Source organism: Trachinotus anak, unplaced genomic scaffold, assembly GCF_046630095.1.
Source record: "Trachinotus anak isolate AG129_WGS33_773 ecotype Australia unplaced genomic scaffold, CSIRO_AGI_Tana_v1 ptg000019l, whole genome shotgun sequence".
Classification (NCBI taxonomy): Eukaryota; Metazoa; Chordata; class Actinopteri; order Carangiformes; family Carangidae; genus Trachinotus; species Trachinotus anak.
The window spans coordinates 4,914,303-4,930,756 of NW_027273870.1; the positions used below are offsets into that span (position 1 = coordinate 4,914,303).

The window sequence follows — 16,454 nt, forward strand, 5'->3', positions numbered from 1 at the left end:
TAACACATCACAAAGTTAAAGAGCAACAGTAGCATTTACTGGGAGTCCTACTTTAATTTAAGTCTAATGTTTATTCTCCTTTTTGTTCTTTTTCTCCACTAATTCCTGAGGGGACATATCTGGCCCTTTAGCTGCTCAACGCTCCGCTGTGTTCACCGGCTAGTCGCTAACAGTGCCTGTCTGCTGTTTGGTGCTGAGCAGGGTACAGTTGATTTATCAGAGCTTTTTTTTGGCAGAACAAGCTGCTGTGTCTGGAAACAACCCGATAAGCGCTGTAAGACCGAATCAAAACAATGAGCTGAAAGATTAACGGACCGTAGAGCTGAGGGGAGCCACAGATGTACTGTAGTGGCTACAAGCAACACCTCTTACATCACATATACTCATTGTATCCATTGTTAATATAAAAATATTCATAAATGCAGCTTTAAGGATTTGAGTCTTATAAGACAATAAATACAGTCTGTGTGAAATGTAATCACTATTAAAAACTTAATGTTGACACTTAAATAGTTTATAGTAATAAATGTTGCGTTGAAAACATTCTATTATAATTTATGTGGTTTGGATTCCCGTGTTTAAAATTTCTAGAAGGTAATTTCAGGTTTTTTAAATTAAAACTTGAACATCTAAGCAGCCAAAAAACATAATTTCAATTTATTATGGCTTTTCCTTGCTTCCATACTACTGACGCAAAGACTCAAAAAATACTTACCACTTGTCACTTTAAATTAATTAAATCATCAGAGTTTATTTCAATGATGGCATGTGTCGACCATAAAATAAGGGGCAATATATACAAAATTCATCATTAGGTCAAATAATAATTCGCAGTTTCCGGAGTTTTAAATTAAATATATTAGATATAGTAGAACAATTTACAGTAACAGTTTATATAGGATTACAATAAAAGCAAAGCAAACTATTACAATCATCTGTGTCTAAACCATGATTAAAACAACCTTGCTGTCAAGAGCCACCTTTTGGGCTATAATGCCTCCACATTAATTCTTTTAAGTCCTGCTTGCAAGAGTGTGAGGCCCTGGTGACAGTTTCAGTTGGTTTCTCAGTCTGTTCAAATGAATCTAATCCAGTTGGGTTTGACTTTGATCCGATTAAAGGGAAAGCTTGGGCTGCAGGGAAATCTAGTCTTTTAGGCTGTTGCAGTGCTCCAACCCAAAAGCCAGTTTGATATGTCCACACAGGAAAAAAACATCAACCAGAATGAAGCACCAGCTTGATCCTTACAAGCGGAGGAGGCTAGTTTGCCAAACTTGTCCTCATTCACAGTCCTCCAGCACACTATCACCAGCTGTTTGTCAGAAATGTGATGGGGTTCATTGCAGGCCATGCATTTTCAGGTTGATGCCACAGAACTGTCATTGTTTGTTTCTGGACTTGATGTCTTGTAAATAATGTGCATGTCCACAGGGGTAATGTACAGTAATGCAGGTTGAAGTGGGGACAGATACAATTAATAAAACATGAGGTAAACCAAAATCACTGCCCTCAAAGGGTTGGACAAACTGAGAACTGATCACATGATGGTGTTGACCACCTACAGGTGACAGCGTATTGGAGGACAATGAACGAATCTGAGCAAAAAAAGTTTAGATGATCAGCCTGCACACGCTGCAGCGATCAAGGCCAAATGCAGAGCCTCTTTTGTTGTACATCCATTCAAATTCCATTTTGTTTGGAGCACACTGTCCAGCTCAAACTGTTATATTCATCACCAAATCAAAAACATACCAAATTTATCCGCCTTAGTCTTGATGGTACGGAAAAATTCTCTCAGTATTACAGAAAACAATATTCAGGTGGACTCAACTTTGTGGGGAGGCAAAGCGTGTAACATCAAAACCACTGACATCCAATATGATTGTGTGTAACACCCGACAGCACCAGCCCAGTCCTGGCCTACACCCTGTATGCTTTGTACTTCCCTCTGCTCAGCAAAGGGAAAAAACAAGATCCTTTGATTTTGGAGGCATTATAATCTGTATTAAGTCTCATTGATTCATAAGGTCCAGTTCTTCATTGAGAGTTGAAACAGGTAGTATGTAACATATTACAGTAGAAGTCCCATAATCATCACAAGTAGCTAAGGACGGATGCAACTGGAAAAGGCAGGGGGGTCTTAGAGTTCAATGCAGGTGGTGTCTTGACAGATATTGAGTGCCTTAACATGAAAACCAAGGCATGTGTGAGGGCTTCAGTAACTTGGTGAAGGTCTTAGGGAGCAAACAGTGAATGACTTCCCACTGGCCACTAGGAGACAAAACCGATATGCCATCTTCACTGTAACTTGATGAGAGAAGAATTACAGGCAGCACATACAAACACGGTCTCTCTCTGGGCCTCTGGAGCTGAAGAAGAAACAACAGTAAGAGAATAAGATCATCAGTCAGAGAACAGATGAGTAACAGGAACAGAGGTGTAATAATTTGTTATGACATGATGCAGCTATCATACATTTTTATATATCTGTAAAACAATAAAATGTTAGAATGGTCCAATATTTTTTTTTTCCCCTTACCCGTTGCCCCCATGCAAGATCTCAGCACTTTAAAAGAACAGCATCGAGAGCAGAAGCTGTTGCCACAGTTACTGCAGTTCCTCTGCAATAAGAAGAGACATTGTGTTGAAGCTCATGCCAACAGAAGAGTAAGACAAAATTAAATGTGATGATGACGTGATGCCTAAATATATCCCAGATTCTTGTCACAAGTTTTCAGTCTCACCCTTTTCTTCAGCACTGAGAAGACTGCATTGCAGCTAGAACAGTTGCCTTTGGAGAAAGAGAAAGACAGAAAGACAAGTGATATAATGAAAAAGTAGCATCGTGAAATATAAAATAAAATTTATCTGTTCAGAGCTAAGGCATGAGACTAACAGAAAGACATTTCCTCCCTGAAGTGTAACAGGAGGAATGAAATCAGTTGATGAGTCAGAGCAGACTGACCTGTGCTGGTGGTGGGGTAGCGTTTACGCAGCTTCTCCGTCAGTTTGGATACTTTGCTGCGTATTGGTTCGTTACGGCTCAAGAGACCATTTTCAGAGATGGTGTCATACTCCGGGGCTCCAAGAGGCCCATCATCATCCTCCTGAGGGAGAGGGAGGAGGTGGAGGAGGAGGAGGAGGGAGGAGAAAGGTGGAAGTAGTAGAGGGATGAAGACAGAAAAAAGTAGTTACATGCTGTACAACCTACAGTGATGGGAGTTGGTGTTTAGGGGCATGGAAACCCGGCTAAGACACAGGATGAAATTAACTGTAATAATTTAAGCCAGTTTGACTAATAGATGTTTGGCAAATAAATCAAGCAAGATGATAGCAAGTAGTAGGATTACTATGGAGATAGACACAGGTGGAAAATACATGCATTTACAGAAAAATGCAGGCATGCCTATACAGCTGTACTTAACCTATTTGCCAAACATAAGAACGTCAAACCCCACAGACAACCAATATGAATCCTTATATCCTATGAAAATTGTGCCGTTTATACATCTATGACCACCTAGATGTTTGCTATGTAAGAGTTGTTAAATAGTCTACTCCCCTACTTCCTGAAGACCGAGAGCTGGGTAATCAGGTTAGTACAACCTAATTCACTGAAAGGCACAACTTCGACTTCATAGAACAGTACAAGAGGACCAGAGAGTGAGAGGACAAAGAAGAGGAAAGTATTCCCCATTCTAATAAAAAAATCCATCCACCTTCAACAATCAGTTTCTACATGCTGTGTGCTGAACAGCTGATATTCAAAAAGAGACGGCAACAACTACAATCAGAAACTCTCAAATATACAAAAATATTATGCACCAGCTGTTTGGTGTGATCAAACAAAAAATACACCTCTATGCAAAACACTTCACTGAGGTCATGGTATACTTTCAATCAAAACACACACACACAAACACACACACACACACACACACACACACACACACACACACACACACACACACACTCTTCAAACCATGAGATAATCCAAATGGTTTGAGGGAGTATTAGCTGATTTCACTCATGTAATATGTCTCATGAACAATGACAGTCATGCAGACTGGAAATGAATGACCCTGCATGATGGGATTATTAAAGATGACAATAAAGGGCCTGTTAATTCTAGTGTTACATGTCACTATCACATAACTATCACTATCGTGCTAAGGAAACAAACACATGAACGCATGGAAGGATGGATGGGAGGCACTAGGAAATCCACTTACCACTAAGACCAAAGGGGTTTCCTTATCAGGATGCAGAACAACACATGAGAACAATGTTACTCACAAACACTGAGATTCAGTGTGACTTAGTAAGGAACAAACCCAAACCCATGCTTCAAAGAGTTAAGCAAGACCTGAACCACCTCAGACAAGCTTATAACAACACATGAAGTTTGTGTTCATGTGTCAAGTAGTTCTGTAGTTTACTGGGTGGAAGTGCACTAGTCTCTTCTAAAGACAAGGGGGCGACACTCACCTGCAGGGAAACTGAATGTTCCTGATTTCAGACGACAGCAGAGAAAAAACATGAAGTGTGAAAAACTTTTTTGCTCCAACAATGATGCTTCAAATATGTAAATAGGAGGTAGAGACAGAGTGTTCACAAATGTCACCAGCCCCTTTTGTTTTACTTATAAACAAAGATGGTTGGACAATGGTTTGATGCTAGAGCCAGGAGACCGTAACTTTATCTTAGCACAAAGACTGGAAACAGGGAGAAACAGTTAGCGTGTCCAACAGAAACAAATTCTGCCAATGAGCACCTTTAGTCACATATGTAAACCACAAATTTAAGTATTTATACAGATTAAACAAACATGATGTTACATTTTAATTAGAGCTAGGCTCACTGTCTGACAGTCTTTATGCTAAGCTAAGCTAGCCACCTGCTTTTCCTGTTCTGCCTTTTATCATCAATTTAAGAAATATGAGATGTCCACATATCTTCATTTCCTACATCACATCTGATGTTGTAAAAACTGAATAAAGGCGACAAGATTTAGGGGAAGATGAAAAGATGTAATTAAAATGTGGACATTTAGAAGTTTTAGAAACATTTACCTCAATGGCATCCTTAAATTCATCATCAGGTTCTGCTTCCTCAGCCTCCTCCACACTTCCAGGAGACAGGTCCTGTCATCAAACACACACCCACACACACTAGTTAATATGTAAATACTGAGCTACAGAGTATAGTACAGACAGATCCCACATTCCCGGCTGTCCAAGGATCAGAACCTTGGACAGTGGTCAGATTATAGCTGATCCACCTCAGCTGCAGAATAACACTGTGGGAAATTATATTTGTTTTTAATCAGTGCAGTTTTCAGTTTGCCGTTGCCTTGTTGTGACCCAGTGTCCTTCAGACAGTTGAAGTCACATTTATCTGACGCCACGCTCCTTTCATTGTTGGAAAATAAAATCACAACAGAAAAAAGTGGCCCCATAGAAGGATGGAGAAAATCCACGCATAGCTTTGTGTTACATTACTGGATAAATACATTGAGAGCGTGGGATAAACTGGATAAGAAGCTTACAGCCATGGTTGTTTTCAATGTAAACCCCAACCACTGATTCTGTCAGTATTTAAACCTACACACACACTTTTCTCCACTGTGCTACTCACCTCCAGACTAGTTGGTGTGGGGGTCCTGTCCAGCGAGTTGCCTTGTTGCTGGTCCTCACTCAGCCCCTCTGAGGCCTTGGTCTGGCCCAAGTGGAAGAGCTTCCTAAGGTCCAACAAAACTGAAAGCACAGGAGAAACAACACTTTCCTTTAGCTTTACTTTCTTAAATAAGAGTTAGTGTTCACCCTTGCTTCCTTCAGACAGGATAAACAGACCCCTGCAGAAGTCTCTGTTCCACAGGAAGATGGCGCTGTTGAGCCCGGCGAGCACCCAGCCCACAGGAGCGGCATAGAGCAGGCACACCACTATTACCATCCCTCCATAGAACCTGGGGGAGAGATGTTACAAATGTCAGGCCACATGCAAACCATGTGAGTGATTGACCAGCTACTACAGCAGTTTACATTTCATTTACATTTCTTACCACTATTAGTTAATGCTAACAAATACATGTGTAAACATGGCAAATGCTAACATCATCACCGAAACAACAAATAACCAGTTTTTTGAGTTGTCGTATGTGCGTGTTAGTGTGTGTATGCAGATGCAGACCTTGACGACTTGGTGTGATTATCCCAGTACAGGACCTTGTAAATAGCTTCTGCTGACTGACAGGCAGAGGTCAGCATATCATCCAGGTGTTTCAGCCTGGTGAAGACAGGAGACACCACCAAAGAACAAAGATACACTTCAACCCATACATGAACAAATACCATGTACAAATGTCATGAAAATAGTTTGTAAACCTGATCCAAAAAAGGACAACTAAATAATGTTTTCAACATCAGTTAGTCTATTTTCCTAACAATTTTAATTAAAATAAAGTTTGTACAAGTTTGTTACTCCAGTTTAAACACACAAGGGCACTTTCCACCTTCCCCTTCAGACAATTGTAACTGGCATTTTTTAAATATTTTGTGACAGTTTAATCAGTTCATCGAGAAAATCATCAGCAGATTAATCAATAATGAAAATACTAATTAGCTGCAGCCCTGCAGCATTTGTCTTACAGGTCTTTTACTTCCAGCATGGCCTCCTGTTTGGTGAGATGCACTGTCTGCAGGTCTCTGCGGTGTACAGCGTGATAGCGCCTCTTCTGGAGCTCAGCTTCTGAGGCTCTGCCCCCACACCTGTCCTGCAGGTAACCCAAGGCAGCAGGCACCGACACTGCCACCACACCCACTGAGAACCAACCCACTGACACCAGAGAGGCAGACACAACAGTACATTAATAAATTATTCATATGCCTTTTAAAATACCACACAGAAGTTGGACCAACATTAATGCCTAATGTCTCATATTACCTTTATTAACAGTGCAGAAGAAGACATTAAGGAATATACAGACAACCAATGAGCACAGGGGCATCTTCCATCTGAGAGAGTAAAACAAGGAAGCAAATGATACTTAATACTCCAATATAAATATGGCTTCCTGCCATTACTACACACGGCCAATTATATATCATATGATGCTCAAACAGACCAAAGACACATATACACACCCGAGCAGGAAGCGGCTCAGCTCCACTGCATCTACAACTGGTTCCAGAAACAGAGCCATTCTCTTATAGGACAAGACCATGTTCAGGAGGTCAAAGTGTGGTGTACACCGTGGACTCCCCAACTCAGAAGCATCAGGAGACCCGGGGGTCTCTTTGGATAATGTGTGTACCAGCTCCCCCCGTTCCCCTGTGCCCTGTGACGGATCCTGGGATGCTCCAGCACTGTGCATTGTCGTTCCTGTGCAGAGTGAGGAAAAGTGATGCTTGGTAAATTCACAGTAAAATGCGAAAAAAAACTTCCTGACCTGCTAATGTTGCAGCTCTCTAAGGAGATATACTCTGCAGTACAGACCCTATCAAAACCAATTCCACATTTCTGTCCCGAGAGACATAAGAGAGATAAATAAGAGTGTGGGGAACAGTGGGGAGACTGTAGCCTGGTTCCAGACTTCTGGATCACACTCACGACTGCAAATTTTTACCACATCTCAAGTGTAACCTAGGGAGACTGCAACCTTTGACTGAGTCATTAAAAAGTAATTTACGGGGTTAGAACACAGGCTGTGCTCTATTTGTGCCAGCCTGCTGTTTGTTATTTAGCAACAAGGGCAGGAAAATGTGTTTAAATGGAGAGAAAGCAGCATATACAGTCGCAGGTATGATGGTGACTCTCTATCAACTGATAATCCGGTGCAAATGCTGCGGTGAACTTTAATAATTACACTGAGATTCTACTATATAATTTCAATTTAGATTCAATGACTAAAAGCTGAATATGCTATACATTCATCAATCTGTGGTGCTTATGATACATGTGGTATCTTGCTTGCTCTGTGCCATACAGAGAGACTACAGTTTACATGTGCATAAGCCTCATGGGATGTTTTGAGTGCCAAACTGAAATGAAGTGGAAACCACATGCATCAGGGACACTGGGTGTGGTGCAACACACTTTCAACCAGAAGTAGTGGCTATGGAGCTTTTTCAGCCTGACATCAAGTTACTCTTGAAGTTATTTTCAGGAGCGGACAGCATCTAATAAAAACCTATTCTTAGTAGTTTTATCATGCAATTCTTGAGTAGCCTATAAGCTTTGTAACTACACTTGTAGCCAAATTTGGTAAAGCATTATGTTACAAAAGTAGATTATTCTTGCAAAGAATTACAGTACTGGTGTGTATGTGTTTGTGTGTGTGTTAAAGCACAATGAGGAGAGCAGTCTATTTCCCTCAAAAGGAATGGGTGAGACGGTTTTTCTATAAAATTTAGTGTAAGCACCCCTGAACGCATCACTGTTATAGCTAAGATGGATTTATTTTGCAGTGTTGTGGCTGATAAGCCACTGACACTTTGGTACTTAAGGTAGTCTTTAAAAGACCTACACGTAGTACTAAGTAATCCTTACTCACTGCTGTGTGTGTATTTTTCTCCATCCCTCGCCATTCTTCTTTGCAGCAACGTGTTAAATCAGACTATTTATCGTGACCGTGACCAACCACGGACAGGGGCACCTACAATTAGCGACATCTCAAAAGGAATCAGCGCCACGAACTGAAGTGCTGTGGCCTGAGATGCTGTCAAACAGGAAAGTTAACTTGGCTTGCTGACAAACGGTCACTATAGATCTGCTAGCGTAACTTCAGCCCGGCTAACAATCAGCTGCCGGGTATGAAGGCGAGAACTTACCCCGAGCTGAGAGTCCAACAACGGGCAGCCTGTGAAGCAGCAGCGGTGCTGAGAGGAGCTCAGGCGAAACTAGCGAGTCCCACCGACATCATCAACCGACCCCGTCAACATGACAGCAACCTGCTCTCCTGCATGAGCTTTAGCCTGTCACAGCGAGTCGGTTCGTCTGCGGAGAAACCCTTCACGTATATCACTTATTTTTGTTTCGCTGCTAGCTTCGTTAGCTCCGTTCGTCTTCTGAGAACGTCCGCTTCCGCGTTTACTCCAGGTCGAATAATTGATAGCAGAAAAGGGGCATAGGTCCGAAACAGTCGATCACAGAGCAGGATGATCTGTGGTCCACTGATCTGGACTTCTTAAAAATGTATTCTGAAAGATAAAATGAAGACATAATTTCAGACAAGATAAAAATGAACAAATAATAATTTTGTGTCTGATATTTTATTTTAATTGAAAAATGAATTTATAAATATGTTTAACTGTTCTATTGTCATTGTATGTGCCTTAGAGGCTTCAAGTTTTCACATCAAGTTGCACATGGGACATTTGCACATTTCAGATTGCATACCCGCCTTAATCTGAGAGCAATGTGGAGAAATACAGAACAGACATGAAAAGTAATAAAAACATGAAAATAAATAAATGGATTGTATTGATGGAGATGGAGCAGAGCAATCACAAGCATCTGTAAACACACACACACACACACACACACACACACACACACACACACACACACACACACACACACAGTGAGAAAGAGAGAGAGAGACACATATACACTTATGTTTCTTTTTTTTTCTTTGTGCATAATCAGAATAAACAAGTAAAATAAAAACGTTGGTAAATTATGATAATAGCAAAATAGCAAGGGATGACACGTTGCACTGTCTAATCCTAAAATTACACCAGAGAAATCTTTGCCTCTCGCTCACTACCACACACACACACACACACACACACAGAGAGAGAGAGAGAGAGAGAGACAGCCTCCTTTTCCTTATTAACACGTCCAATCAAGCTACTGAGTTAACAGACAGGTATGGGACGTGACTATCCACTGGGACACTGGGATGGATTCAATTAAGCCTTAATGAAACTGTTTAGCAGCTGCAGCAAGTTCATAAGTACCTCGTCATTTATGCAGCATCAAACCACAGCAACAGGCTCTTTGAGCAGACACGGGAAGACACAATGTGCCTTACACTACACACCAATGCAAACACTTAGGGTGCGCTTGCTTGAGAGAGTTTCAGTGAGGCAGGAATGAGAGGGAAAAGTTACTTGTAAACCAAACAAGAAGTAAAAGTTAATCCACATGATGTCATTGTCTGAGTGTATTTAACTAATTCTTATTTTTGTTTGTTGCAGTTAATCAAACTGGTTGTTGTGTGGATGCGAGAAAGTTTTGGTTTTCGGGAATCTCTGTTTGTGGCTGACAGTAATCTCTGGTGAGATACAACTACAGCATGGTTCAAGCACTTTGAATTTCCTGTGACATATGGTTTCTGGTTTGGGACATGCAGTGTGTTACACAGATCAGCAATTGCCACTTATCAGTAATAAGAGTAAAAGACACCCTGTGCATGAATATTAATTTAACATTATATTAACTTTTCCTAACCTTTAATATGACCTCTAACATGGGCTTATTTAGTTATACGATGTCTATGAATTGGTCTTTGTTGCCCTCTACTGGCAATCTGAACGTCTCCCAGACGTCTTTTCTCTGCTGTTTCGTGAGGACGTGCTGTGAAAAGGCAGATCATCACTTATTCTCTTCTAAATCTGCACTTGCCAATTTCTTTCAAAAATCAGCCTTAAAGAGTTCTCAAATACAGTTGCTGTCTGACTCCTCCTCCCCTGACTCTGACTGGCTCCTTGAGGTGGACTTGGATTCTGCAGAGGCTACAGCTGATCTGATGGCATCTACTGATGTCAGTGACTTGAGTAAATTTACTTTACTTCCCCCCTGCGTAACTACATCAGACATTAATATTAGACTTCAACCTACAGGCTTCCATACTCATATATACACTGGTACAGTACAACAAACCAATGTCCTCTGTTCACTTTCTGAGCAATTTCTATACATTTATTACACTAATTACATTATGTTCCATCAACAGAACCTATGTCCTCTGTGCAGTCAAAATAAGGTGCATATTTGAATAAATGAAGCGCATAAACAAATAACAAGAAAAACAAGGTCACCATTAATAAGAAACAACTGGCTCAGCCAGTGATTTTCTTTAATAACGATCATAAAATAAGAAAAACTAGCATTTAGAATAACACAAAGCTTCCACACATACTTCATTTCAAGTACTACTGAGCCATCATATACATGTACAGCATACAGCTAAATAGCTGACTTAGTGATCACATAGCTACAGTATCTATACTTTGTCTTTCTACTTTGTCTTTTTCTACCAATGAGAGGTCACTGATTTACAGAATATCATCACTGACATAAAGCAAATCAAATTTCTTTCATTAACATAATAAGTTATCGTTTGACACAGTTCAGCTCAGTATGATGCACTTGTCAGGTCCAATAATTTGCTGTGATGCTGCTTTCTGGCTGAGAGATCTTAAAATCAATACCTGCAATCTCAAAGGGAAGACCTGGCAGAAAAATGTGATAACAGTACAGACAGGAGAGACGCTGTTATGGAGCAGTCACCAATTATTAAGTGTGATCCAGCTCTAAAATGTTGATAATGCATTCTTGTGTTATTTAACTTAGAGAATGTTGTTTGTACTTTCCTCATTTTACACTGGATGTGTGAAACTATAATTCAAAAGACTATAAAATTGGACTTATCATTTTTTTTCAGTTCACAGCATTAAAAAGCACAATGCTCAAGGCCCTTATGGCCTGTCAGGTTTACATAATAAGAGACATATCATATCTGAGAATTTTAGACAGCTTCAGAACTCACAGTCTGTCAAACCCTGCAAAAACATGTTTTTTTAAAGTTGAAATCTAAAGATACTGAGACATTGACATTTCATAAAATCAGCTGTTTACATCGCACATAAAAATAATTTGGTCCTGAAGACCTTAACGCCGTTGAGTCCCACTTTATTGTAGCTGCTCTCTGTGTGAACGCTGGTGGAATTTAAGCCCCCCGCAATTCCTGAATGACTTCCCACACTGTCCGCAGATGTAAGGCTTCTCTCCAGTGTGGATACGGAAGTGCCTGGTCAACGCGCCAGAGTGACGGAAACATTTGGAGCACACTGAGCAGGTGTACGGTCTCTCTCCCGTGTGTATGCGAAGGTGGGTCTTGAGGTTCTCCATGCGGTTGAACTCTCGGTTGCACTCTGTGCAGCGGAAGGGGCTGCAGCCCGGTGGGTAAAGCTGCAGCCTGGTCCTCTTGCCTCCTGCTACAGGCTGCTGACAACGCTGCTGGAGCTTCTGCGGGCACTGGCCGTAGTGCCGCCGCAGCAAGCTGGGCAGGTGGAAGGTCTGACCACAGGACTTGCAGGTGTAGACATTGGTGATGGTGTGGCCGAGGTTGCGGCTGCCCCGCATATGAACTCCATAAACCTGTGGAGGGGCTTCTGGGATGGGAGCTGGCTCTGCCAGCTGGAAGATGGGGAACTCAGAGGAAAGGGATGGAAGATCTGGGGGTGGTGGAATGCTTGAGGTCATGTTTGGAGGATGAGCTGTAGAAAAAAATAAACACATGTTGGGGGGTTAAACAGAGAAATTTGAAAACATTTTAAAAAAAATGTAGCTGCAGAGTTTGGATTTTTGTATTACATATCATTTTTATCACCATGTAGACCTAAAGCAGCCATACGCATACACAGTTTGCATGTAGTAAATCTGTATTTAGCCATACTGGCCATCATATCTATGTACAGCAAGTTTTTCAAATGATTTGATGGCTTGATGGAATTCAAAATATTGAGAATGCATTGTTGTTTGGAAGCCATATTGGAAGAACAGACGCTTAACATTAGCATTAATCCTTGAATGGATCAAGATGATACAGTATGACCAGCCCAGAGTACATATATATATATATATATATATATATATATATATATATATAACTGATTACAAATAGGTTGTACAACTGATTGCTACAAAGGCTATTGGTTGGAAGTCCTTGATCTGAATGGAGTCAAATTGGCATTAGATTGAATTCACCATGAGCATCAGAACAATAGTCTAAATCAGGGGCTGTCAGCCATGGGAAGACTAAACCAAAATATTATCTATAATAAAAATTACAATTACATTTGTATCAAATTATGTTGATGAGCTGCAGTAGTGTGTTCACTGACATAATATCATTATCATTTTGTTGTTTGTTGTTGCTTTTTCAAATAGACTTTTTTTTTTTCAGTGTGACTTGGGGAAACACTCAGTGCTTCGAATTCAAAGACACTGAATATCACTGATCTGTGATTGTTGCTACAGACATTTTGTGATCGTTTCAGTTATTCACTGTGTCCCCTCTTACCCTGAGCCAGCCTGGTGCAGGACAGCTGGGTGTTTGAGTCTTGGCTCTGAGCGTCCGGCACTTCTGGTTCCCACTCTTCCATCATTTTGGACTGGACGGCCGACATACACTCCAGGCTAAAATCCTCCACTTTGATCGAGTCTATACAGCAGGCTGAAGCATCTCTCTCCTCATCTTCTGGCTTCTCCTGCTTCACTGTAACCTGATCTAATGTGGAGTTTTCATCAGTGCTGGGAAGTGGCACTGAGTGGTGGCCTTGAGCTGCTGACTGCTCACATAGTTGGTGAATGCTTTCTATCTTCACCACACACACACGGGAAATCTCTCCAGTGACTTCTGTAAATGAAAAGATCACAGGGTGCATGCACTGAGCAAGCGAACACTCAACACTTTATTACTTTTCTGAAACAGAAGAAAAATACATGCACAATTTGTCAAGTATTTAGTTATGAATGACACAGCACTTGAGCAGTCATTTCACTTTTCAGAAAAAACCGAGGCAGTAAAACGAACCTAACACATGCAGACCTAACAAGTCAGTTTAGCACTCATGTGTCTGCAAAATGTGTGAAAGCAGTCACCACAATAGATGAATATTCCAGCTGTTTTATCCAGTTTCTGTGCCTACTTCCCCTTTGAGTCACATGTATTATATTCCACCTCATATTAACCTGCAATGGACGGTGAGCTGAAAGCCATCAAACAAGCAAAAAAGAAAAACACTGTTATATACCTTTGGTGCACCCATTATTTCGCTCTTCCTCTGAGTGTGGAGCAGCATCACTGACACGCTGTGTCTCGCCACCGTCGTGTGATCTCTGCTCCTCATGTCTGCTCACCTTATCTCGGGGCTGGGTGGGCTGCTGTGCGCGGCCGTGTGTGGCTGGAGGTGCGTCACCTCTGACCCCTCTGCAACCACGCAGGTTGCCCACCTCGGGATCGGGGCTCATTTGATTGTAGGCGGGGTGAGGCAGCTGATCGGCGGGCTTTGTGGCACCGAGGAGCTGCTTTGCAGGAGGAGGGCTCCCACCTCCTTCCTTCGTACGCGCCGAGTCCAACATAGATTCAGCTCGCTGCAGTCTCTCTTTGAGGGACTGGTTCTCCCGTCGCATCTCTTCATATGCGTCTCCTGCTGTCTGACCCACCAGCTTTCTCACCTCTCGAACTGCGATCTGCACAGCCACTTCAAACGCTCCACGTATCGCTGCAACAAGCTCCTCTTGCAGAGACAGCGCAGCTCCGGCTGGTTTAGTCACAGGCGAGCGTTTCACGGCCCCAGTCAGCTTCGGCTTCATGGTGCGTTCAGTGACACGTTAGCTCCGTGCAAGAACATGAAATATTTAATGCTTGATATTTAAAAACTCCAGATTACCAGGATTTCTCAGTCGTGGAAACCTTGTCGCGATGGAGTGTGTTTATGGGCAAAACGATAGATGTTACTTCCGCCGAGAGCTTGTGCCATCTACTGGTGCAGAGGCTGAACTGCATCAGTTAATGAAGAAAAACAACAAACTGACAAAGTGAAATTGAGAAGCTCGTTTATTATGTTAACATAACGTAGAAAAACTTAAGAATCAAGTGACACGTTGCTTTTGCATGTACAGGCGATGCCTTCAGGGACTCATCCATCAGTCACGACTTTTATAATTGTCCAGGTTTGCAAGTACCCAACCAGAAGGCCCGAGGACAGCCAGAGTCATCACGGTCAGGACGAACACGGACTCCTGCAAAACAGCATTAACAAGTTCAGTTTCCATACAACTCATGAAACCCAAGCTTTAAATTAATGTCCTACCACTGACAAAAAAATCAACTGAAACAAGACCAGACAGTGCATTTGTTTAAACTCACCGCCGCACCAACGTTATTTTTAGGCGGTTTGCCGTGGATATAACTTGCTTTTTGTTGAATCATTATGCCTGCCCTCGGACCAAAAACCCGTGGAGCCCTGAGCAGTCCAGCAAACAGCTTTACACACATGTTTAACTTCGTATCGAGCTCTGAGGGAAGAGAAGCGACGGCGTGAGCGCTGCTGAAAGCTGGCGCGCTGCCACACACCTGCTCACTCATGTGGGTCTGATTAGGATGCCTTCAGGCGCTACAGGAAAAAAAAAACAACAACATAGCTTTGATGGGTTCAGGTCCAGGTCTCAAGCATTTATTTGAGGTAAATATTTAATAGTTTCTTGTAAATGAAGTCAGGGTTTATGAAGTCAGGGAAAGAGGTTAGGCTTTTAACATTCTTCATGTTTTCACAAGTTGTAACCTCTCCAACATATGAATCTACATCATAAACACTCATAACCTTACTTTAATCTGGATATATGCTGATATGGCATATACAAAGACTCAAAAAATTGAATTTAATATAAACACACACATACGCACACAAACATGCACAAAATAAGTCTGTTTTTTTTTTCTTTTTCTTAGTATTTTTGTCGTTTTATGAATCCTAACACTGACTGATAATGAATGTGACAGTGATAAACTCTCTAGGATGCTGACCAGTAGGCCTTGTACCTGTATAGACAACAACTCTAGTAAAAAGAGTATGGAGAGAGAGAGTCTTTTCTGTAGTTTGCAAAATCATTTATTTCAGCCTCACAGAGGTCAGACAATAATGTCCACAGAGATTTACCATTGTGTTGTTATAGTGCGTCCGTCAAGCTCCCATCCATAATGTCATGGACTGCCCTTTGTCAGAGTCACAACCTTTGCTTGTAAGAGCACAGAAAGAGCTCTAATAGATTCTTATATGTAAAAAAAGTACCATTATCTTCAATCCTATTAATTTTTGAAAAATGAAAATGATTCTAAATTCACACCAGTATATCAACCTTTCTCTATAATGCTATAATTACTTTTGCCTTTTATTCCACCATTTGCAGTAAATATATGTAGAAACTGAGTGTGAATTACCTAGATAATTGAACGTGGGTCCTCACCCTACCACAGATGGTCGGAAAATGGCTCCACTTGGTGGCCAGTTGTTATACATACAAATCCATTCATACCTGAATAAATCTCCATATATCATTTATATATTAACACCAACAACAGAGAGAAGATAGACAAATTTAGTTTGACGGAAATCTGTAAAAGCAGTCACAGGATGTGATGAAATGCAGTTCAACAGGCAGTG

General features: G+C 41.4%; 2 protein-coding genes across 4 annotated transcripts; both read right to left on the minus strand.

Annotated features, from left to right (window-relative positions):
• Positions 1–725: 725 nt before the first annotated feature.
• Positions 726–9,091, minus strand: zfyve27 (zinc finger, FYVE domain containing 27). 3 transcript variants are annotated; one of them, XM_071504838.1, is made up of 14 exons: positions 8,829–9,091; positions 7,143–7,380; positions 6,943–7,013; positions 6,648–6,834; positions 6,190–6,285; positions 5,853–5,965; positions 5,638–5,756; positions 5,073–5,144; positions 4,489–4,509; positions 4,233–4,253; positions 2,966–3,107; positions 2,745–2,791; positions 2,540–2,621; positions 726–2,369 (listed from the first exon to the last, which is right to left on the minus strand). In XM_071504838.1, the coding sequence occupies exons 2-14, from the start codon at positions 7,370–7,372 to the stop codon at positions 2,299–2,301; spliced, it is 1,272 nt and encodes a 423-aa protein (XP_071360939.1). In that variant the 5' UTR covers positions 7,373–7,380; positions 8,829–9,091; the 3' UTR covers positions 726–2,298. The 3 variants fall into 3 exon arrangements, with proteins under 3 accessions (XP_071360939.1, XP_071360940.1, XP_071360941.1); XM_071504839.1 differs by lacking the exon at positions 4,233–4,253; XM_071504840.1 differs by lacking the exons at positions 4,233–4,253; positions 4,489–4,509.
• Positions 9,092–11,038: 1,947 nt separating this feature from the next.
• On the minus strand, positions 11,039–14,744 carry LOC139636323 (uncharacterized). Its single transcript, XM_071504295.1, has 3 exons — positions 14,043–14,744; positions 13,310–13,645; positions 11,039–12,503 (listed from the first exon to the last, which is right to left on the minus strand). Exons 1-3 carry the CDS (start codon positions 14,602–14,604, stop codon positions 11,917–11,919), a joined length of 1,485 nt encoding a protein of 494 aa, XP_071360396.1. The 5' UTR covers positions 14,605–14,744; the 3' UTR covers positions 11,039–11,916.
• Positions 14,745–16,454: the final 1,710 nt, after the last annotated feature.